Here is a 23,363-nt window from a genome sequence, read left to right on the forward strand (position 1 = left end):
ATCACTGGAAAGAGAGGCCCATTGGACTTGCAAACTTTATATGCCCCAATATAGGGGAATGCCAGGGCCAAAAGAATGGGAATGGGAGGGTAGGGAAGTGGGGGGCGTTATGGGGGACTTTTGGGATAGCATTGGAAATGTAATTGAGGAAAATATGTAATAAAAAAAAAGAATATATATGCTAAAACAAAAAAAAAAGAAATGTATTCATTTCCTCTTTAAGGACCCTCTATCATTTTCATAAAGGCTTTTTTAAGGTCCTTCTCTCGTGCTTCTGCTATATTGCAATTATCAGGTTCTACTGTAGTAGGGCTTCTGGGCTCTAGAGGAGACATATTGATCATCCTGGCTGTTATTGATTCATTGTGATTCTTTTCTGATATATAAGCTTCTGGTTTGGGGATGATTGATTGTAATTCTAGGTGTTGATATCTGGTCTTGTCTTTGTTGGGTGGGTTTCTTTCATGTTTTGTTTTCGTCCATGATTCTTAAGAGAGTGTGGTAGCTGTGAGTCACTTTGTAGGAAAATTTTCTGGGATCCTGCCAGGTGTGGCCACTGGGTTTCTGGGTAAATGTGTTTTTTAAGTATTAGGAGCTTACATGAAGGAATGGGCATGGACTGGTCAGGGTTTCTGAAGGGTTCACAGGAGGAAGGAAAATAGAATGCTCTCTCAGGATCTCCTTAGTCCCCTGGGAATAGAGGCAGAGAGTGAGGAGAGGCCACGACAGATAGTCTGCTACAAGGCTAGGGATGAGACTGGAGAGTTAGATTTGTAGGAGAGGAGGAAGAGTGATGTTCTGAGGCTTGCTTACGGGATTTACTGGCAGACTTGCTTCTCTGGCAGACTTGGCTAATGAGTTCCCAGGGAGTGCCTGCTGGAGCTGGGAGCTGGAATGTAGTGATGAGTTGAAAAGGAAGGTGAAAAGGAAAGATCTGTGTAATTCACTGGAGATGGGGTGGGGAGTGAGTAGAGGCTACAGCATGTGATCTGCTACAGAGCTGGGCGTGAGAATAGGGCATTGGATTTGAAGGGGAGACAAGAGTTTTTAGACTACCTGCTCCCCTGGCTGAAGCACATGGTTTTCTTTAGGCACAGTAGTTGTATTGTATTGTATTGTATTGTATTGTATTGTATTGTATTGTATTGTATTGTATTGTATTGTATTTATTTATTTATTTATTTATTTATTTATTTATTTATTTTGAGTGTATGTAAATGTGTGTGTGTGTGTGTGTGTGTGTGTGTGTGCATATACCACAGTTTATGAGTGATACTTAGAAAAGAAGCTTTGAGAATTTCTTCTTTCCCTTTGTTGCTTTGGTCTGGGGATGAACTTAGGTCATAGGGTTTGTTAGAATAAGTCATTACGAGCTGAGCCATCTCACTGTCAAACATCAGTGCACCAATTTGTCCTCTTTTTCCTCTTCTTCTTCCACCTCCTCTTCCTCTTTTCAAAAGTGAGCATTCTAGAGTCTGGGGAGATAGCTTAGTTGGCAAAATGCTTCCTTAGAAAGAATAAGGAGCTGAGTTTAATCTTGAAAAACCCTTACTGAAAAAGCTAGACAGGGTGGCATCCATTTGCAATCCTTGTACTAGGGAGAGGAAAACAGACAGATCCATGGGATGTGCGGGCTTAGCTTCCTCGGTGAGTTATAACCCACTGGGAGATCCTACCTCAAAGACTGAGGTGGACAGCACCTGGAGAAAAATCACCAAGGTTAACTTATGCATACAAGCATAGCCATGTACACATACTTGCCCAAACATGTGCACCCTCTACACACACACTCACACTCACACACATACACTCACACACACACACACACACAAATACATACACACACATGCACACACACAGGGAGAGAGAGAGAGGGAGGGAGAGACAGACAGACAGACAGGATGGTGCAGGAAGAAAGAGGGAAACTAATGATTTCAGGAAAAACTTGTTTCATGCAGAGCCTAATTCTTAACCAGATGAAGCCTCAAGGAAATGCCTGGGATTCACGCAAGTGAAGTGAAGGCCGTGGATAATTTAATGGCAAGATATCCAGAAAGCTGCCCATTACCTATCAATTGCAACTGGAAACAAAATAGAAAAATAGATGTTTGTCTTGGTATGTTGTGCTTTGAAGGATTTAAGTGGATACAGGAGAGCATCCAGCACAATTGACCCCTTGCCAACTTGACACACAAATACATAACTGTTAAACCACAACCTTTCCTTTCTTATTCATCCCCAAGATTACATATTAATAAAGACACCACAATATAACACATTTTACAAACTTAAAAAGTCCCACAGCCTTACAAATTTAAACCTTAAGGTTGGCTCTGAAAAAAAAAAAAAAAGAAAATCCAGTCTCTCTTTAAAACTCCAAAAGCTTTTTAAAAAAAAAGATCTCTGTAAGACCCTAAAAGCTCTTTTTTAAAAATATATATATATATTTAAAGTCTCTCAACTGTGGGCTCCTATAAAATTTTTTAAAAAAGTACTTTCTTATTTCAAGGGAAAGAATGAGGACACAGTCACAATCCGAACCAAGCAAAACAAAAACAAAAACAAAAACAAAAACAAAAACAAAACAAAACAAAACAAAACAAAACAAAACAAAACAAAACAAAACAAAACAAAACAAAACAAAAAACCAAAACTCCAACATTGAAAATAACTCAATGTCTAATATGTGAGATTCACTTACAATCTCCTGGGTGCCTCCTAGGGACTTGAGTCACTTCTCCAGCTCAGCCCTCTGCTACACACACAGCCATCCTCTAAGCTTGGACTGGCTCCATACCAAGGCTGCTGCTCTTCTTGGTGGTCATCCTATGGTATTGCTATCTCCAAATTGGTGGTATCTTCTGTTACAGCTGGGCTGCACTTTCAACAATAGCCTGTTTTAGGCTTTCTTCATGATGCCAAATTCTATTTGACGCCATCAATCCTAGGTTTTCAACTGCTGCTGAGGCTGCTCCTTCACTAATGACCTCTCCTAACTCTGACAGTACCAAGCCTTAGCTGCTTTCCATGACCCTCTCATGCATTTAAAACCAATACAACCACACGTTCAGCTCCGAGCACAGGGTGCAACCATGTCTGGAATGCAGTTTCTGTGGGCTGACTCTCAGGAAACACTTCCCAAAAGATTTCATCTCTACAGTGTTGGTGTATTCTTAATCACCAGTAATTTCTCAGCTCCAGTCAGCCAGCATCAGGTATCCCAGCAAAGCAAAGGTTTCACCTTAGTTCTAATATCTTGTTAATCAGCTGAATCTTGAGCCCCAGCTATCAGAACCACAGAATCTTAATTCCAAGTAACAAATAGCCCCAATAAAGTCTTTAAAATTTCCTCTGAAATTTCACAAGTCAGGCACCCGTCATCTACATTATTCTCAACATTTTTATCTCCCAAGATCCTACAGAACATCCAATGAAGTCTCAACACTCAATGGCTTTTGTAGCCCAAAGTTCCAGAGTCCTTCCATAATCCTCCCTAAGTCTGTTACAACAATCCCCCCCCCCCACACACACACTGTCCTGCTACCAAAGTGTCTTAGTTAGAGTTACTGTTGCTGGGATCATGTCCAAAGGAACTTGGGTAAGAAAGAGTTTATTCAGCTTATGCTTCCACATTACAGCTCATCAACGAAAGTCAGAATAGTAACTCACACAGGGCAGGAACCTGGAGCCAGGAGCTAATGCAGAGGCAATTGAAGAGTGTTGTTTGTTCATCGTAGATCGCTCAGTTTGTTTTCTTACAGAATTCAGGATCACCAAGCCAGGGATAGTACCATCAATGATGGGCTGGACCCTCTCCTATTAACCACTAATTAAGAAAATACCATATAGACTTTCCTGCAGCCTGATCTCTAGGAGGCATTTTCTCAATTGAAGTTACCTCTTCACACATAACTCTTAAAACTATCTAGCACACAGTATTCTCTTTAATAAATTACCAAATTAAAGCTACTTGGTCATTTATTTTTAAAATTCATTCATGTTGTTTTATCCGTACCCCAAAGCACCATCTCCGGCTGTATAGATGATCACAGGAAATCTCAACTGACCACCCACCACTCTCATTCTTATCCTGCTCTCTTAAACCAGCTCTCCACCACCTGTGCAATGCCCCCAAGCAAATTGGGTTGTGAGGCTTCCTTCCTCAAAAATTTCCCATAAATTACTACCTTTCTTAGAAGTAATTCCAAACTATGGAGCATGGTGTTAACTCCCTATCATCTGGGCAAGATGTCTCTCACTCCAGCCTGTTCTTATGTGCTGTTTCCCTATGCTTCCTGGGTTACAGCCACACTGTTCTATTTTCTCTCCTTTCAGGAACCCTAAACAAGGAATACATTCCTTTCCCTGCCCCTGATTCCTATGCATCCAAAAATCATTTCTTTGAATGAGACTTTTTTGGCCTCTTAGACTAAGTTATATATTCATGCAGGTCTCAAAGAGATAGTGTTTGAATCTCATTTGTAATTATGAGTTTATTATCATCTTTCCAAGGAATGCTTGGGGTGAGTATAACTGCTGAGCAAAAAAAAGGCAGTGGTAAAGACAATAAATATTCCCAATAAGTTCTATAACGTGTCAACTGGTGAGTAGCATAGATATAGTGAAGGGGAGTAATGCAGGGGGCAGAAGGCCTAGAATTCTGGGTAAGAGCAACAGTTTGCAATGTTGAAACGAATGCTCAGCATATCTCTATACCAGATAAAAATTAATGCAACTAACATTAAAATATTAAATACAAAACTTTTGCTTGTTAGGCTATACTCATATAATCCTGGCATGGAATGCCAGGTGCTCAATGTTTATCAAGGAGACTAATAATGAACAAAATCACATTTATTCTGCTCATTCAAAATTCTCAGGCTGCTTCTATCACAGAGCACACACTGATTGATTATGCACCAATGGAGAAACCATGAGTCACCCCAGAGTTTTAAGAAATTTTTCTCACCTCCATTTCTTGTCCAATCTCCACAGGGTCTAACAGGGCTGATGAATTACCCTGTTATGAGGGTTCAAGGACTTCTGGCAGGGATTTTTCTCACAAACGCATAGCCATGGAATGGAGTATTCCATGGGGTAAATGGGTAGATCTGGTGTCTCTGCCCATGGAATGCACCGTTTTGTGGTCTCACCCTCCTGAGACACAGATGGACACAAACTTTTACTATCTGTCTGCTCTTTTAAAAAGCCAAACAGCTTGGCTCCAGGGCAGCTCAGTTTTAAATTGGAAACTGCAGCCTTGCTTGACAGAACAAGTATCACAGCCTCCCCACCGCTCACAACAGTTTGCAATGTATCCCTGCAGGCAAGACCGCCAAGGGTTGTCTAACATTCTGGAGCTCAGTATCCAAAGGATACACAGAAGGCACAGAATCTTTAGATTCTAGTCTTTGGGGACAGTTCTTATCTTTCCTGAAAATGTTCTCCCCGTTCTTATGATTCTTTTCCCTCTTAATTGCTCCTGTATCTTGAATCTTTGTAAACCAGTGTGGCTCAAGGCATTGTTGAGGGAGATTTTAGGATCAGGTCCTGGTCTCTGGCAGCTTTACTAAGGCATGCTTAGCCACTTAAAGAGTCAAACAGGGTTTTGTTGTTATTGTGGTTGTTTTTGTTTTGTTTAGTCCATGTTTGGAAGAACAACAAATGAAAAAGCCCAGTGATTTCCCAATGCATCTTCAGGGTCCTGATAAGAGTCTGGTTAGATGTAAATAGAGGGCCAGAGCGGTACCCCATTGACTTAGCATGGTATGGGTTATGCTAGAATAGACTTTAACATAATGTAATTGCATGTTTATGCTTACCAGTGGACAGTTTCATGGAAAAGATTCGAGAAACCACCATGTAATAATGCTTCTATCATAAAGTAAATTAGGATAATTTTTATTATAAATCTTGTTATTGAGAACTACAATGAGTAGTGTTTCAAATTTTATAACCAGGGAAAGAGGTAAAAGGGACAAAAATAACTTTAGCACGTTAGAATCACTTTCACTACTTTCCAGTTAAGACTATTGGCAACATATTAACTGTTTCTTTTCTCTCCATAGAGTGGAGGAGAAGGATGATGATGGTGGTGGTGGTGGTGGTGGTGGCGGCGCCGTGTGTGTGTGTGTGTGTGTGTGTGTGTGTGTGTGTGGTCCCCATGTCCCTGGCTCTTGTGCTTCAGGGTTTCTTTTTAATGTAGCACCAAAGCCTCATTTCCTCCCAGCATCTAGTTGGATTAAAGGAAATGTGAACTCACCACTTTATAATTAAGAAAACCTCTTTGTGTGTTTCTATGTTCCGCAGCTATTGTTTTTCCTAATGGAAAGTTACAGATAAACAAAATCAGTAATTTGAAAATGAAATTAGAAGCAGTACCCTTCTGTCTCAGGCTTGTTTTTCTACTTAGCAGTTGTGATAAAGCAGAAGGTGAGCCAGGGTTCTCTTCTCAGTCATCCAAGCATTCCTGTATGCTTTCTTCCTCGCTGCTCTGGGTCATATGCTGAGTCTCATAATTGGTATCATATTTGGGTTCATTGTTGCTTTGAAAGATTAACAGGCATAGTCTCAGACTTCTAAAACAATATTCATTTTATGTTATTTAAGGCATAAACCTTATAATGCAATACTCTTTTTTGCATAATCCAAAGGCCCAGGTAGAGTGCCATAGAATAATTCTTCCTACCAATATTACACTTAAAAATGTATTCCTAACTTTTTATAGGAGACCCAAAAACATAATTTCTCTATTTCTTTAATTATGCAGTATAATGAATTTTAACTATATGGAACAGGCATAAACGACTGACCCAAGATCTAGACTAGCATTACATAGTTGAGTTTATGTAGGACTTACAAAAGATTGACCCAAAACATAAGACTGGCTCAGAAACTCAAGGGCTGACTCAAGGCAAGTGGAGGATAATGCAGATAACACAGTAGGGCTAGATCGCTGAGGCATGTATGTGTCAACATTTACTGTATGCTATTTGCCAGGTATTGTGTACAGGGCTGAGGTTGTAAGGAATGAGCAAGATAAACACGGTTCTGACCACATGAAACAAAACTGACAACTTGTAAAAGAAGTAGATTAAACGTTTGCAATAAGAAATGATGACAGGATGGTTAAACTGTGGGATATATCTGAAAAACTCTAAGAGTGAAACAAAGCATTTCTGTTGACATATACTTGTAGGTCTAGAGAATGAGCAGACATTTCCTAGGCAAATATAGAGGAAGAGACAGCATTCTAGCCAGTGGGAACAGATTGTGAGAGGACCCATAGGTGAGAAAGAGGTTGGCCTATTGCCAAGAGGAAGTGGTTAGAGTGCAGAGAGACAGGGTGGCCACAGGGCGAGGAATGCTGCCAAATGGGACTGCTAATGTGTGACAGTCTGAAAGAGTTACAGCAAGCTGAGGTATTAGTCAGGCAATCTTCTTTCTCGCAAGGCCCAATAAGTTGGGAGGACCCTAGATGCTAATTGATATTTAATCAATAGTGACAAGACTGAAAACTAGTCCTACTGAATAGGTCAATGAACAAGGGTACCCTGAAGAATCCTAGAATTATCTCTTGGTCCTAAAATGCATCAAAGAGCCCATGAGGAGCCTGGAATCCTCACAGGTAAAGAGATGACCAAATTAGCTTTCTCCAAATTATGAATTTTCACTCCTTTGTTTTCTTCTGCCTTGACTTGAGCTAGGTCAAGGGGTGAGCCGTGTGTCTAGCTTTGAGAAACAGGAAGGGAGAGACTCAAGAGTGCCATTGCTACCTCCCTTTGGGTGTGGCTCTCATACTGTCATGCTCGAAGAACTTTGCAAAACCTCTCTAAAACTCAACAAAGTGTTTCTCTTAAAAGCCTAAGTAGAGCGTTCCTCAAACCCACACGGCTAATTGATAAAATCTACTTTACATCCACCTACAGTTTTTTTTTCTTCATTTGTTCCTGTCTCTTAATGGCTTTGTTGCTTTAAAAACACGACTGGATTTTTTCATCACTGGGAAATTAAATGCAAACTGTGATCTTGATTGAAGATCATGGACTGAATAGAGTGATCCAGAATAGGGAGAGGCAGCTCATACCACCCAGGCAGTTAATGCATCTTTAACATGTGTTCAGGATGAATTACATCTGGGGATTATGGCTCAGCATGGGAACTGAAAGATAAAAATGAAACGTTCCTCTCACAAGTCATTTTTTTTCTTACCTTTTCATTTTCTCCTTTTAACTTAAGCCTCCTCCTCTGCAATTAGTATTAGACATCATATGGAAATAAGCTCTGTTTTCTCCCTGTTTAATGCTAGCTATATTCTCACTTTATTTTTAAACTAACCTAACTTTTGGAAGCTTCTAGAAACACTAGTCTGAGTGTTATAGACTATGCTATAGGATGTAGAAGATGCTGTTGTTAAGACCTGGGACATGGGTTCTGTGGTCCTAACAACACACACTTGTCAAAATATGCTTTTGTTTTGAGAAGGAGGTATGACAAGGAAAAGCAACTCAGTGGCTCAGAATATTAGCCATAATATGACCGATCAAAGGAGTACCTGAAAGTGTTTAGAACTGTGAGTTAGAAAAATGAAAAAAAAATGCATGCTGCAAGTTACTACCCACCACCATTTGTGGCTTCTAAGTGAGAAATGTTTCATACTGAGGCTAATTTACCCAAAAACCATGCACTCTGGCAGGCAGCTAAAGATCTGGGAGGTCTTTCTACTTACTTTGGTGAGAAGGCTTGGTTGTGTGTGAGCTCTAAGAGTTGTTTGTGCTTGGCCTTTCTAATGGTTTCACTGGGTCTTAAGGTTCCTCTTCTGCACATGCATGCCAGTATTCTGCTGAAGTCTGGAGAAATCGCATTGTCTGTACATACCATTCTCTTTGAAGCCCAGCCTGCAGAGGCCAAGATACTGCAGCCTCCCCACCTACTAGCCCCACTCAGATCTGGAAGAACACCAGTCACATGTCTGCATTCTCTAACTACGCAAGGGTTTCTTGACCCTTCCCAGGCAGTAAGCCGGAACTCACCTCTGTTTGCTCCATCATCTCTGGATCACTGCTAGTCTGGGCCTCCTGTCTAATTGATGTCTTCAAAGCCATCATCCCATTTATTATCAGTTGTATTTTTATGTTTTTGTTAATTGAGAATTTCATACAGCCTTAGTGTTCAACTGATAGATGAGAAATGAAAACATGGTCCCTTTATACAATGGAATCTTATTCACCAGTATAAATAACATGAAATTATGAAAGTTGCAGGTAGATGATTAGATTAGATCTGGAAGATCTACTGAGTGAGGTTAACCCGAATGGAAAAAGACAAGTGACACATATTCTCACTCCTGTGGATCTTAGCATTAAGTCTTTAGATCTATGTGTTTAATCTACAGTGCTTCTAAAGTCTAGGGAAGTTCGGAAGAGCAAGTGGTATGGGACGGAAGAGAAATCTCAGGGAAGGACTATCTCTACTTTTTGGCTAGTTTGTCTGTTTGCTTGCTTTGTTATCTTCTGATAATTTCCAGAAAGGAATCATGTTCCAGATTATTTGACATTCATGATGCAAAATCCCTCCAGGGTCATTTGAAGGTTCATGAGATTGTTTTCTGTGGTCACTTTTTGAGCTTCACTCCTATTACCGTAAGCCTATTAAGGAGAATCTAAATGTAAAAAAAAAAAATTAAATATTTATTTGGGAGCAAAAAAAGGTTTTGAAAAAAAGGTTTTGAAATAATTTATAGGAGTTAGTAGTTTAATTTATACTTACTTGTAGCTTATTTGAAAGGGCATTTTCAGAATTAAGAAAATCTTACCTACAATTCATTTTATATAAATTAAATTTTAACAAACACTAAACATAGTGAAGTTGCTGAAATTTTACATTTTGGACATCTCATTGCATACTTTCAAATGGGTCTGGTGTATTTTTGCTGCTTTTAATTTTTTTTTTTCTTTTGATGTGTGGGGAGGTTCGAGACAGGGTTTCTCTGTATAGCCCTGGCTGTCGTGGAACTCACTTTGTAGACCAGGCTGGCCTTGAACTCAGAAATCCAACAGTCTCTGCCTCCCAAGTGCTGGGATTAAAGGTGTGTGCCACCACCGCCCGGCTAAATTTTTTTTTTAATTTATTTTCATTGACACTAGGAGTCTAGCCTGAAGTACCTAAAGGATAGAGCCCACTTAAGTTCTCTTTAAACTCAGGATGCTGTACCTTAAAGCTTTCTTCTCATCTTGATATGGCATTTATACATTGGACTTTCTTTAATTCCCTATATACAAGTAAAACACCCTGTCAAATTCCAGTTTCCCCTTTGTTAGAAACTAGGCAAAACCAGTTTTTCCTGTGGACCAAGTTGGGGACTTTATCCCAGTCAGACAAAGCAGCTTCAAGCCCATGTGCCTGTGTGTTCAATCCTAAAGTAGCAATTCTTCAACAGGGGGCCCCCATCCCTCTATTTGATGTCATAGAGAAACAACCTCTTGTTTCCCTCCCAGCTTTTAATGCTAGCTATAATCTCACTTTAAATTTAATTTCAACCTAAATTTGAGAAGCTTCTAGAAACACTAGGCTAAATATTGTAATACATCAGAAAATGCTATTGATATGGTGGGGCCATAGGTTCTGCTGCTATGCACTGAAAACACTGTCCCCACTTGAAGGGAATATTTGTCAATATCCGGGAATAGTTTTGGTCATCACACCTTGGGTGAGAGGATGCCTGCTCTCTTTGGCATTTTGTGTGCAGAGGTCATACATAGGGCTAAGCACCCAGAAATGCTTAGGAAACCCTGCTCCCCACAACTCTGTAGAATAGACAATCAACAGTGATAGAACTGAGAGACATTTTTTTTTAATCAATGTGGGTTCAATGTTGAGAGTATTGGGCTTGCTCATTGGTCGTGCAAACTTTATATGCCTCAGTACAGGGGAACGACAGGGCTAAGAAGTGGGAGTGGATGGGTGGGGGAGTGGATGGGAGAGCGTGTAGGGGACTTTTGGGATAGCATTGGAAATGTAAATGAAATAAATACCCAATAAAAAAAAAGAAAGGAAACACTTTTGGTAACCTTCCTGTTGGCATTTTAAAAAGAGCTATCATAGTCTTGGCAAAATTAGCATAATGTACATTCTATCTATATAGACAACAAGCTCACATTTCCCTAAAATTAGTAGTCCTGGATGCTAAGAACAATTTAATTCACACCAAAGCTAGACACTGAGGTTGCTTAGTTATGGACACTCATTTTCAATTATATTTGTTCCCAGGAGCTTCCCAAACTGGTCAGCTGAATTAATTTCAACTTAAATATGAAGATATTTATTCCCATCTATCTTCCCCCAAAATGTTTTTTTTTTCCATTTTTTGTGTCACTAACATGGGTACTTAATGATCTGTGTCTTGAGTTCACAACAAATTGGTATCCTTCCCATGAACAAGAGGAAACAGTATGAAAATTTCAGGGGAAACTCATCAGAGGATATTGAATTGAGATTCCACTGAGGAATAATACAGTAATATTTACTGGGAGATGAAATGCTTCATCCGAGGTAATTAACAAGAGCGGGCACTGCCTGTCAATATTCATTCTCCTCCTTTTCTATTATGTTTCCATTAGATATGGAAATACCCAGTCCTGAGTTTGGAACCCTGAGGTGTTCTACTCTTGAGAGTTTGTGCATAATGAACAGCAAGTACATGAGTGGAGTTTGGTGACAGCATCCATGTCTCCTTCTTGCATTTCCTATATTGGGTCTAGTACTGGTCTTTAACTTTCACAAATAAGCTGAGTGAATTCATAGCTCTAGAAACCATGCTGGAGTGCTTCCCTCCCTCAACCTAGTAGGAGAAAGCTTAACTTTCTTTCAGTCAATCAAAACAACTATCTCATTTAACAATTCTCTTCCCACATTTGTTCGAACTGGGGCTGCATTATTATTATATGAGCCCAAAGACATTTTGCATTTTTAAGCTCCTGTCTTCATGAAAATAAAAATTATGTTTTATATTTTGATATGGAATAAGCCTGAACATGTTATATACTAAAATATTTTCCTCTTGGTGATCAGAGGGTCTCAGATGATGCCTCGTTGGAAATGGCTGTTGATGTTGCTGGGGTTTTACTGGAGTTTAATGGGAATCTTGGACTTTGTACTGCCCCCAGAGAAACTGCATTTGCCTTTCATAAGACAGTGTTGCTGTTCTTCCTCCACTCACTGAAGCAGGATCAGAAGAGATATGATAAGACACTGGACTTAATACAACTCTGAACCTTATAACATCCCAGGCTTCAGTAAAAAAAAAAACACAATCAACATATAAGAATGCCATCATGAAGTATTATTTAAGATTGCCTTTTAAAAAGAAAATGGAGGCCGGGCGTGGTGGCACACGCCTTTAATCCCAGCACTTGGGAGGCAGAAGCAGGCGGATTTCTGAGTTCGAGGCCAGCCTGGTCTTCAAAGTGAGTTCCAGGACAGTCAGGACTATACAGAGAAACCCTGTCTCGAAAAACCAAAAAAAAAAAAAGAAAGAAAGAAAATGGAAAATACCAATACCTTTGAAATTTTGTTAGCAATTGGATTAACTCTGGATTATTTTTAGTGGTCTGGAAAATTTGATGGGTTTTGTTGTTTGCTTCCTTGTTTTGGTTTTGATTTTTGAGACACTATCTTGGAACTTGCTTTATAGACCAGGTTGACCTCAACCTCAAAGAGATCCACCAGCCTCTGCCTCCCAAGTGCAGGGATTAAAATCATGTACCACCACGCCCCACCTCGTCTGGTTCTTTTAACTATGTTAGTTCTTTGAATCTGTTAACATGGGATGTCTTCTCCTTTGTGGGTGTCTTCTTCAGTTCTTTCGTGAATGTTTTGTCGTGTTTAGCATGGAGTTAGTGCACCACCCTGGTTGCATTTATTCCTAAGTCTAAAGGTTTTCATGTGAATGGAATTCTCTTCTCTTTTGTTTTTCTGATTGCTTGTTGCTCATGTAATAGAAATGCAACATGCAACCAGGTTTGGGATGGGGAAACTTTTCTGAGGGTTTTGTTCTGTGGGGAAGAACTGAGCATATTTTACTTTAATACCATTGATTTGCTCTTCAAAAACCATTCTTACCTGCTGTGTGAACAGCACCCGCTACTCCACTTGGTTCAGAATTTGTGGCTATCCAACTTGCACCTCTTTTCTACTCTCAGAGATGGGAAGCATTTCCATGTTGCTTGTCTTCATTTTCATAGCCTAAATTATTAAATAAGTTTGTGAATATTTTCATTTGTTCATTGGTGATATAAATTTCTTTTTTTTTAAATTTATTTATTTATTATATGTAAGTACACTGTAGCTGTCTTCAGACACTCCAGAATAGGGCATCAGATTTCGTTATGGATGGTTGTGAGCCACCATGTGGTTGCTGGGATTTGAACTCTGGACCTTTGGAAGAGCAGTCGGCGCTCTTAACCACTGAGCCATCTCGCCAGCCCCTATAAATTTCTCCTAAGCTCATTTATTACGATACTTTGTCTACATTGGTAGTCTTTTATAAAAATTCCTGGCACTTCTTTTATCTCAATGTTGATTTATATCTTTTTACATTTCTAAGCTGCAGTTGAAAATCTGGATGAGTATAATAGGGTAATAAATTTTTGTATTTAATGGTCTTTGAAATTAGAATCTCTAATTAGAATTGTTATTGTATTAGGAAAATGTGCATATAAAATATATCATTAGAAGCTGAAAGTCAAGCAAAAGTCTGGAAGAAAAAAATTATTAAACATATATTTAATAAATGACAAGTATCCAGAATATACAAAAAGAAATTACACCCTGAAAACAATGAATGAAGAAGCATATCTTACAGAAGTTGCAAGTTTTAAATAGACATTCCACAGAAGGCATTGTACTTTGTTGCTGCTAACAGGAGGTCACATTTGAGTCATAAAGAATGATGAGTGAATTTTAAGATCTTTGAAGAAAGTAAAATTGAACAAAATAAGACCCATTAGTCCAGTGTTTAAAATGGATATGCATGTTCCTTTCTTAATGAAGATAATATTAGTTATTCCTAAATTCCAGAGTTGAATAATAAAATACTAGGTATGTTATGGATATTATTTCATAGTATATAATGCCATTTAAAAATTTTAAAGTTGTCTGAGACTTAAATTTTTATTTTTTCCATGTGTTTTTATTGGCTATTTTATTTATTTACATTTCAGACGAGATTGGGCGCTTTCAGGGTGGTATGGCCTTAGTAGACTTATTTACATTTCAAATGTTATCCTACTTCCTGGTTTCTCTTCTGAAAACCCCTTACCCCATGTCCTTTCCCCACTGCTTCTATGAGGGTGCTCCCCCACCCTCCCTGCCACCCACTCCCACCTCACCACCCTAGCATTCCCCCATTCTGGAGTATTGAGCCTCCACAGGACCAAGGGCCTCCCCTCCCATTGATGCCAGATAAGACAGTCCTCTGCTATATATGTAGCTGGAGCCATGGTTCCCTCCATGATCCCTGGGAGCTCGGGGGGGGGGGGGGGGGTCTAGTGGGTTGATGTAGTTGTTCTTTCTATTGGGTTGCAAACCCCTTCAGCTCCTTCAGTCCTTCCCCCAACTCCTCCATTGGGGTCCCTGTGCTCAGTCCGATGGTTGTCTGAGGATCCGAATATGTATTGGTCAGGATCTGGCAGAGCCTCTCAGGAGACAGCTATACCAGGCTCCTCTCAGCAAGCACTTCTTGGCATCAGCAGTAGTGTCTGGGTTTGGTGTCTGCAGATGGGATGATCCCCAGGTGGGGCAGTCTATGAATGGCCTTTCCTTCTGTCTCTGCTCCACTCTTTGCCCTACATTTTCTTTTGACAGGAGGAATTCTGTATTAATGTTTTTGAGGTGGGTGGGTGGCCCCATTTCTCAACCTGGGGCCATGCCTAACCACTGGATATAGTCTCTACAGGTTCTATATCCCCTTTGTTGGGTATTTCAACTAATATCATTCCTGTTGGGCCCTAGGAACCTCTTGCATCCCTGGCATCTGGGACTTTCTAGTAGCTACCCCGTCCTCCCTATCCCCCACTGCTACATATTTCTGTTCAAATTCCTGATTCTTTGTATGCCCCCTGTCTCTCCCATACCTGATCCTGCCACCCCCCCCCCGCCGTTTTCTTCCCTCTCCTCTTTCCCTCTAAGGTCCCTCACTTCCTCCACCTCCCATCATTATTTTGTTCCCTCTTCTAAGTAGGACTGAAGCATCCACACTTTGGTCTTCCTCCTTCTTGGGCTGCATATAATATGTAAATTGTATAGTGGGTGTGATAAATACAGATTACAAAGGATATAAATTATATTTGATCTGAGAATAATTAACACCTGAGAATGCGGCATCTTAAACTGAAGACAATCTAATTTAAAGCTTTACTTTGCAAACATGTCAGGTATGGGAGACCTTAATGAAGAGAAATTAGCTAAATAAAGACATTAGTAGGTGCTGTTGGCTATTCAGGTAGCCATGCAGTTCCCGTGTAACTCTTCATATCAAAATCCCTAAGAATCGTTAGTCGTAATGACATAGAGAGTAAGTGAAAAGCAACGTGCAGCTAGTAAGAGCATCTGTGACCTTCCTGCAGCACTCTCTGGGACAGACATGTCTAGGAAAGTCTTTTTTATCTAGTGAGTCTCAAAGAGTCTAGAACCTCAGCTTCATTCCTTCTATTAAGAAAAACCCAAATTAATTTACCCCCTATTAGAGGAATATTTTCAGCTGAGAGCAGGACAGAGAGGACCTAATAAAATATTGGAGAGTCATCTGCTATAGTCTAGCTCCTCCAATCTTGTAGGTATGGAGAATTGATTACTGCTTTAATGTTTCATACTGGGGTCATGCTCACAGGTCAGGGGGCACACAGAAAGATAAGTCAGTGATGTATTAACCCAAAGTAGTTGTTTGCTGTGTAGGCGCAAGCAAGGGCAAATAATTACGACTCAGGAAAGAACAGGGAGGATTAGTGTCTGTAGATGATCTTGGCCCCAAAGGGAGAGGAAAGGGCAGAGGCAAACAAGCAGAGCAAACAAGGTTATAGAGCACAATTAGGCACAGGTAAAGGAATTTCTGGTGGGATGACAATAAGAAATATTTTATTACCCAAAACTGTGTTTTGTGGTATGACAGCAGTCTACTGAGTTAAGACACAGTAGAGTGCCAGAGTAATAATCTTGTTTGCTATTGCTGTGTGCTTGAGACATTCCTTACCTGGTCGATTTACCTTTAGGATTATTCTTAGCTGGTATAGACTTGACTCTATTTCAGCTGTGTTGTAGATTAATGCCTTGGTTGTACTCAGTCAACACATGCAGTTCTTAACACCTTGCCATCTATTTCCATTTCAGCCTGGACAGTTTCTGACAGTGCAGTCTCACCACATGGTTTGAGAAATGGCTGTAGAAAACAACACTCAACGCAGTTACTCCATCATTCCATGTTTTATATTTGTTGAGGTAAGTGTATTTTTAAAGCGATGAGCATGTTGTAATAGCAAATGAAATGCTGAGAACATGTATTCTTTTGTGAAATTACTTAATCTTATGATAGGGTCAAACATTGGTATCACAAAGAAAATAATTTTAAAATGATGTTTATTAAATAAACCATAAATAAGAAGGTTTTGAAACTGTGTCTTTAGGACAAAGTGCATTTTTATTCTGTTTCTTTTATTTTCAATGATCCTATGAACATATTAGCTATGAAAGTCAATGCAGCACTTTAATTAACTTCTCTTTTAAAAATCAATGTCCTTTTCTAAAAATCCGATAAGGCAGGCAGTTGACCAATGTTATTAGTTCATGCTCTTTTGCCTCAGGAACTCATGGATGGAAAAAATAGAATTGGCCACTTCCATGCATTTTTTCTTTGTAATGTTAGAAAACATATGTGATGAGATACTGCTTCCATCATGCATCTCTCCCTGCATCTGTTCTGCTAATTTCCAGCACCTTCCCCATAGCCCTTTCCTCTATGGAGTATTTGCTATGGAGGATACAAAGATGAGGACATTTGGGAAAATTGAGATTCCTATATCCAAAAGTCTATTGCCCAAGTTATCTGAGATTAAAATATTGGTTTGTCAACTATATTACTGTTTGTTCTTATCAAGATAGGTCACCTAAGGGATTATTTTACCATTAATAAAGATTTAATATGAACTGTCAAGAGCTGAAAAGTGCCTGAGCATTCAGTCTGGATAGCTGTGGAAATAATCACGCCATCCCAAAGGTAGCTAGAGCATCTTTTACGTTGTACATGTTTTGGGTTGGCTGGGGATTATGTATGTTGATCTATTTATTATCTGTAAAAAGAGTCACTCAGGCTAAGCTACTACATATCATAACAAATACAGACTTTCAGTAACTGTGCTGGCTTTTTCCCTTTGGTGTTGTTGTTGTTCTTGTTGTTTTAGACACAGAATCGCCCTTTTTAGTCCAGACTGTCTTGACCTCACACAATCCTTCTGCTTTAGTCTTATGAGTACTGGGATTATGGGCTAGTATGATCTCACCTACCTAGAAATGTTTTTATACTCAGCCGATGAATCATAGTGACTTTTTGAGTTTAAAGTTTTATGTTTAAAAGTTTAAAGTCTGTGTGTTTTATCTGGTGGGCATTTAGGGGCAGGGTAGTATTACCTGGCAGTTTATTCTCTGTTTGACATTTGTGAAGCACCTTGCTTGCATTACAGAATCTGGTGGACTAGGAGAGAAGGTCAAAGCTTATATATAAATAATTAAGCTAAAATTCTAGAAGTTTAAACAACTCATCTCTATAACATTCACATATTGCCTTTAACTTGCTACATAATGTAATGGACAACACCAGCCACATACTAGCAACGCAGTGTATGAATTATGGGTTCTACTTCTTGTTGAAATTGTAATGGATGAAAGGAGTACTTTTTTTGGAGCCTATGCAGAAAATGTAAGAATACCATTTCCTTTTTAAGTGTTCTCTTTTTTTGTTATAAAAAAATAAAATTTATAGTATTCTACGAGAATGCTGAGGAATGTCACCTATCATCACCTTTATTCTTCTAGCACACTTTTATATTTTAGATTCCCCCCCCCCAAACCCAACAAGAACCAAGTCTTAAAGCACGGGATAATTTATTATTGGAAACTGTACTTTTTGAAGGTTTTTAGCTTTATTTGAGAATGATGAGCCTGGCTGGTGAAGCAGAAGCTAGGGAGATAAATGAACTCTTCTGTGGCTCACCTTGATGCTGTCATCAGAATGATTTGGAAACCCGAGAGAGGAGAAACGATTCCTTCTTTTTCTTGCTATGTTATCATTCCTTATAGGAGTTCATATGTATCATTAACATCTCTGAGGAATAAGCAGGATGGGTGGGGGATGGAACTTAGTTGAGAAGTAGGAGAAAGGGAACCTCAAGGTGTCTTCAATGGTTCTCATTGTTGCATTAACAAACATTGGATCCTTGGCCTGTATTTCCTCTGGGCACTGCACCAAGCGTATCAGAAAATGTAGCCAAAGTCACTAGGTTAAAATGCTAGTTGCATCAGTGGTTATTGTTTTTTAATTAGGAAAAATATTAAATACAAGAAAACAAACCCCCAAACCAACTACCCAGAACAAAACTTACAATTTTTCCATGTTTGCTTCAAATATTTTCCCCCAGAGAAAGTAAAATGTGGCTGGTGTGGCCAAAGTCTTACAACATAGAATATGATTCAAGTGTACTCTTTATTTACTTATTGTACTCTTTATACAATGTTAATTAAAATATAGTTCCCTTTCCTCCTTCTAGCCCTTCCCTCCAACCTTTTCCATATCCCCATTCTCAAATTGATAGCCTTTTCTTCGGTGATTATCGTTAAACACACACACACATACACATGGACTAATATATAAATACAACCTGATGGGATTGTTTATGTTGGTTGTGTATAGATGGTTTCTGTCTGACTACATTGCTCTGAGAAAGCAATTAAGGGGCTCATTCTGGAAATAGAATAAGTCTCCTCTGTAGGTAGACTGCCTTTCAAGGCAAAAAGAACAATTCCTCTGTGTCGTGTCTGGCCACCGGCTCACATGTCTGGGTTCTAGTCTGGAAAGGCGTCTTGGAAACCTGGAAGAGAAGAGGGGCTAGACTGCGTGAGATAAAAATGTAGCTAAGACAGTCATTCTGATCAAAGCTCAATTTTACTATTCCGACACTCAGTTATGAAGCAGGGAGAGCGGCCCGATTCTCACCAAATCATCTTGGAGTAAGGTTGCAGGTGAACATGTGATGGCTCCAGAACAGCAAAGCGGCAGGCTCCAGCAGTGGGCATGGCAGAATGATTGAGCGGCAAGCTCCACCCCTGAGCAAGCAGGTTTCAGGCTAGAGAGGGGAGACTACACCTCTGATAAGGGCTGAGGGTAGCCTTTGGCCATATATATATAAATAAATATTTAGAAGGCAGTTTGGTACCACATCAATTTAACTAACAACAGTAGCCAGTGCTCTCTGTTCATCCATGGGATTCTTAGTGGATTTATAGTAAATACTTTCATGTGGAGTGAGCCTCAAACCTGATCAGAGGCCAGCTGGTTCCTCTCCTAGCCATCATGCCCTTGTAGCATTGGTGAGTACACCTTGCCTGACAGGTTGGTATCATCCTCAGATGGGTAAGCCCATTAATGCCTTTTCTCCAATGGCAGCCTGTATAGCTCCTTCTGATGCTATGAATGCTAGCCAACAGGGAGGAAGCTTTCAGCTCAAGTGTAGATTGAATGCCATAAGCCTTGCATGCAGGGTGTGTTGTATCTTCAGCAAAATGATCTTACTATTACTGGTGAATAGCCAAGACAATTGACAAGAGTGTTGTTTTGTGGGTCTCCATGATAAATGACTACTGAGGAGGGATCCAACACCTTCCTCAGGATTCCAGACAGCCATGGTTTCACCTTCTTGCACATTTTTTTTTTTAAATTTGAAAACATTGGTAGATTTTTAAAAAATGTATTTTATTCACTTTACATCCCAATATCAGTCCCCCTCTCCTCCACATACCCCCTCATGCAGATCCTCTCCCCATTCCTCCTCCTTTGAGAGGGGAGAGCCTCCTCTGGGTATCACATACACACACACACACACACACACACACACACACACACACACACACACACACTGCTCTCCCATTCTGAGCACATCAAATTACTGCAGGACTAGGCTCATCCTCTCCCACTGAGGTCAGACAAGGTAGCCCAGTTAGGAGAATGGGATCATGGGATCTACAAGAAGGCAGGCGATAGATTCAGGGACAGCCTCTATTCCAGTTATTTGGGGATTCACATGAAGACCAAGCTGCATATCTGCTATGTATGTGCAGGGGGCTAGGTCTAGCCCATGATTGCCTTCTGAAAGATCCAACAAGCAAGCTCTTTGGTTGGTGGTTCTGTCTCTGGGAGCATCTAGCACATTTCTTTATACCTATATGTTTTAAATACAAGGAGGTAGATTTCCTTTGGCTATTTCATACACCCTTCATCTCAGTTAACCCTCCCTCCACTTATATCCCTCTTCCCAACTTAGACATTTCCTTTGCAATGTTCTCCTCTTTCCTTTCATATCACACCTACTCTACTGTTTGCCTCCATTAAGCTAAACACGGAGATCTAAAGAATGAAGCAAGGGTCCTGATCTGAGAGACACCATGTGGTATTTATCTTTCTATGCCTGGGTTACATCAACCTATATTTTTTAGTTCCATCTATTTTCCTGCAAAATCCATATTTCTGTCTTTTTTATATCTTGAGAAAATTCCATTGTTTGTAACACATTTTAATTATCCATTCATCAGCTGATGAAAATCTATGCTATTTCTATTTTCTAGGTGTTGTTCAGTGATGAGCATGAAGGCTATACAGACCTTTGGGTAAATAACCAAGAGAGGTATAGCTTGGACATACAGTAGTTCTAGCTTTTTGAGGAAGCGCCACACTGATTTCCATACTGCCTACACAGTGATCCTCCCACCCACAGTGAATAAGAGTTCCTTTTTCCCCACATCCATGTTAGCATCTGTTGTCACTGGATACATACTATTCTGACTGGGGTGAGATGGGAACTCAAAATAGTTTTAATCTTTAGTTTATCCTTTAGCAGGTTTTTCAGAAGTCATAACTCATAAATACTTGTTTGGAGTTGACTTCGTATTGTGATAACTGAGGAGTGGTGACTTTACTTGGCATGAAGTCTCCATGGGTAGAAGAGTCAGCACTATTCTGCTCCTTTTTACTCCCTGATAGAATTGTTACTGCTGCAAACTCCTCCAGCATTAACTCTTCTCAACAGGTGATGCACTCTTTCTTTTCAGTTGATTGTAATATTTGCTCCCCTTTCTTAGAAGTGCTTCGGTTCCTAAGTGCTAATTTCTCCTATAATTTATTTTGCATTATCAATATAAATGACATGTAGAGAGCTTGTCCTGATTAAAATGTTCCCTTGTAGAGGGAGGAGGAGGACTCCTAAGACTCAAGAAAAACAACAACAACAACAACAACAACAAAATTACAAGTCTTAGGAAGTTCTTGAAATGTAACAAGTTTCAAAAGGTCTCTCTTCAAGATTAGAAAGCCAGTAAAACAATTTCTGGGGAGAGGAGGCTGTCCTGATAGCTGACATAGATCTTGCAGAGAGCTTCAAGGATACAGGTTTTGTGAGTCCTCACCAGCACCTGAGTAGGCATTTTCAGTGATTCAGCTGCCTATGCTTGAAAGTGACCCCAATAAAGTCACCGGCTCACTACGTTAGAATACAGTAGAATCATTTCTTTCATCTGCCATTGATATCCTCTCTGGGTAAACAGATGCCTGTTCATGCCCTCCCCAAGCAAAAGACACACAACAATGAACATTCAAATAATATTCCATTTTCTTTTCACTGTAACAACTTTCTGATGTATTTTATACCTTTCTACTTCTTTCTATACTTTTTCTGTTCACTCATCTCATTTCTATTTAATTTCTAAAAATTCTGCGCATTTTTTGTTTTTGTCTTCCTACTTTATAGTGTTATTTCATGGCTTTTGCCTTTCCTGCGTGTCTTTCATTGTACCACATGCATTTTATGGACTCTCAGAATAAGGTGATTAGTCATCTTATTTGTTGTATCTGCTGCCGTGGCTCTCAGTGGATAGATTCTTTTAGGATTCATGTGGGTATTAGGTTTGGGGAGTAACACTTTGGAGGGATTTTGAATGACTATTACTCTTGCACTTTGGTTTTATTATTGGAGCCCCAACTCCCATGGCCCAAAAGTCAGAGCATTTTTCTCCCTGAGTTCTTCCTATGCTACCAGTGTCTTTGTTCTCGGGGGTGAAGAGCGACTTTTCAGGAATCCTGGCTTTTACACAGGAGTTGTCCTTCCAAAACAAGTCCTCCTGTCCTATATTGTGGACACTAAGGCCCAAACCCCAATACTGAAATTGATCTGTAACCTTCTCTACACTCACCTGGGCCCACTGCGGCTTGTGTCTATGCATTACCACCAGAGTTTCTAGTACCTTTTCCGTTTCCATTTAACCTGTGAATTCAACAGAAAGAGAGAGGAAGAGGGAAGGAAGGGAGAGAAGAAGGGAGGGAGGAGGAAGGGAGGGAAAGAAGAAGGAAGGGAGGGAGGGAGGAAGAAAGAGGAGAGAGAGAATGAGAGAAAGTTAATTGTATGTGTTTTGTACTAGATTTTTCCATTACCTTTTTCCATCAATTTATTAATTCAAGAAAATATTAATGTCTACAGTTTCCCTGAGGTGCCAGGTGATTGCCTTTTCTAAATGTTTTCCATGTAACTAACCTTCTTCTGTAACTTGGCTCTTATAAAACTCCTTGTAAGGCAGGATTTCGTAGCCCTGCTGAGATGAATACAGGGCAAGGATGAGAGACACCTGTTGCCCAGTATTGAACTCTCACGTGCATTTTCTTCGCTACTTTTATATGAGCATAGACTGGGTATGTTTGTTTTATTCCTGGAAGTTGGTGAGGAGAATAGACATGAACCAACACCCCTAATTCAAATTTCCTGGAGAAGCAGGAACTTGCTTTGGACTCACTTGGAAGAGGTGGCAGTGAGCTGCCTGGTGAGGCGCTGAGCCGCAGAAATCATCTCGTGGCCATGACAGTCAGGAGCAGCATTACCCTGGGCAGTTCTGGAATTGTACAAAAATGAGAGGGGTCAGTTCTTATAGATTACAAGAGCGCATGTAGAAAATAATGACTGGACCAAAAGGAAAGGCAGAGCATTGGGAGGAAAGCAGATAGGTTAAGACACCTGTAATGTTGGGCAGACAGAATGAATCCTTTTTTTTTTTTTTTTAAT

General features: G+C 39.8%; 1 protein-coding gene across 1 annotated transcript in view; it reads left to right on the top strand.

Moving 5' to 3' along the window:
* Plppr1 (phospholipid phosphatase related 1) overlaps positions 1-23,363 on the top strand; it is a 259,977-nt gene that overhangs the window by 123,920 nt on the left and 112,694 nt on the right. The window contains exon 2 of the mRNA XM_021161276.2: positions 16,384-16,491. Within this exon, the coding sequence (XP_021016935.1) occupies positions 16,429-16,491 (63 nt within the window). The 5' untranslated portion in view covers positions 16,384-16,428. The remainder of the gene's footprint in view (positions 1-16,383; positions 16,492-23,363) is intronic.

The sequence above is a fragment of the Mus caroli genome, chromosome 4 (genome assembly GCF_900094665.2).
Source record: "Mus caroli chromosome 4, CAROLI_EIJ_v1.1, whole genome shotgun sequence".
Lineage (NCBI taxonomy): Eukaryota > Metazoa > Chordata > Mammalia > Rodentia > Muridae > Mus > Mus caroli.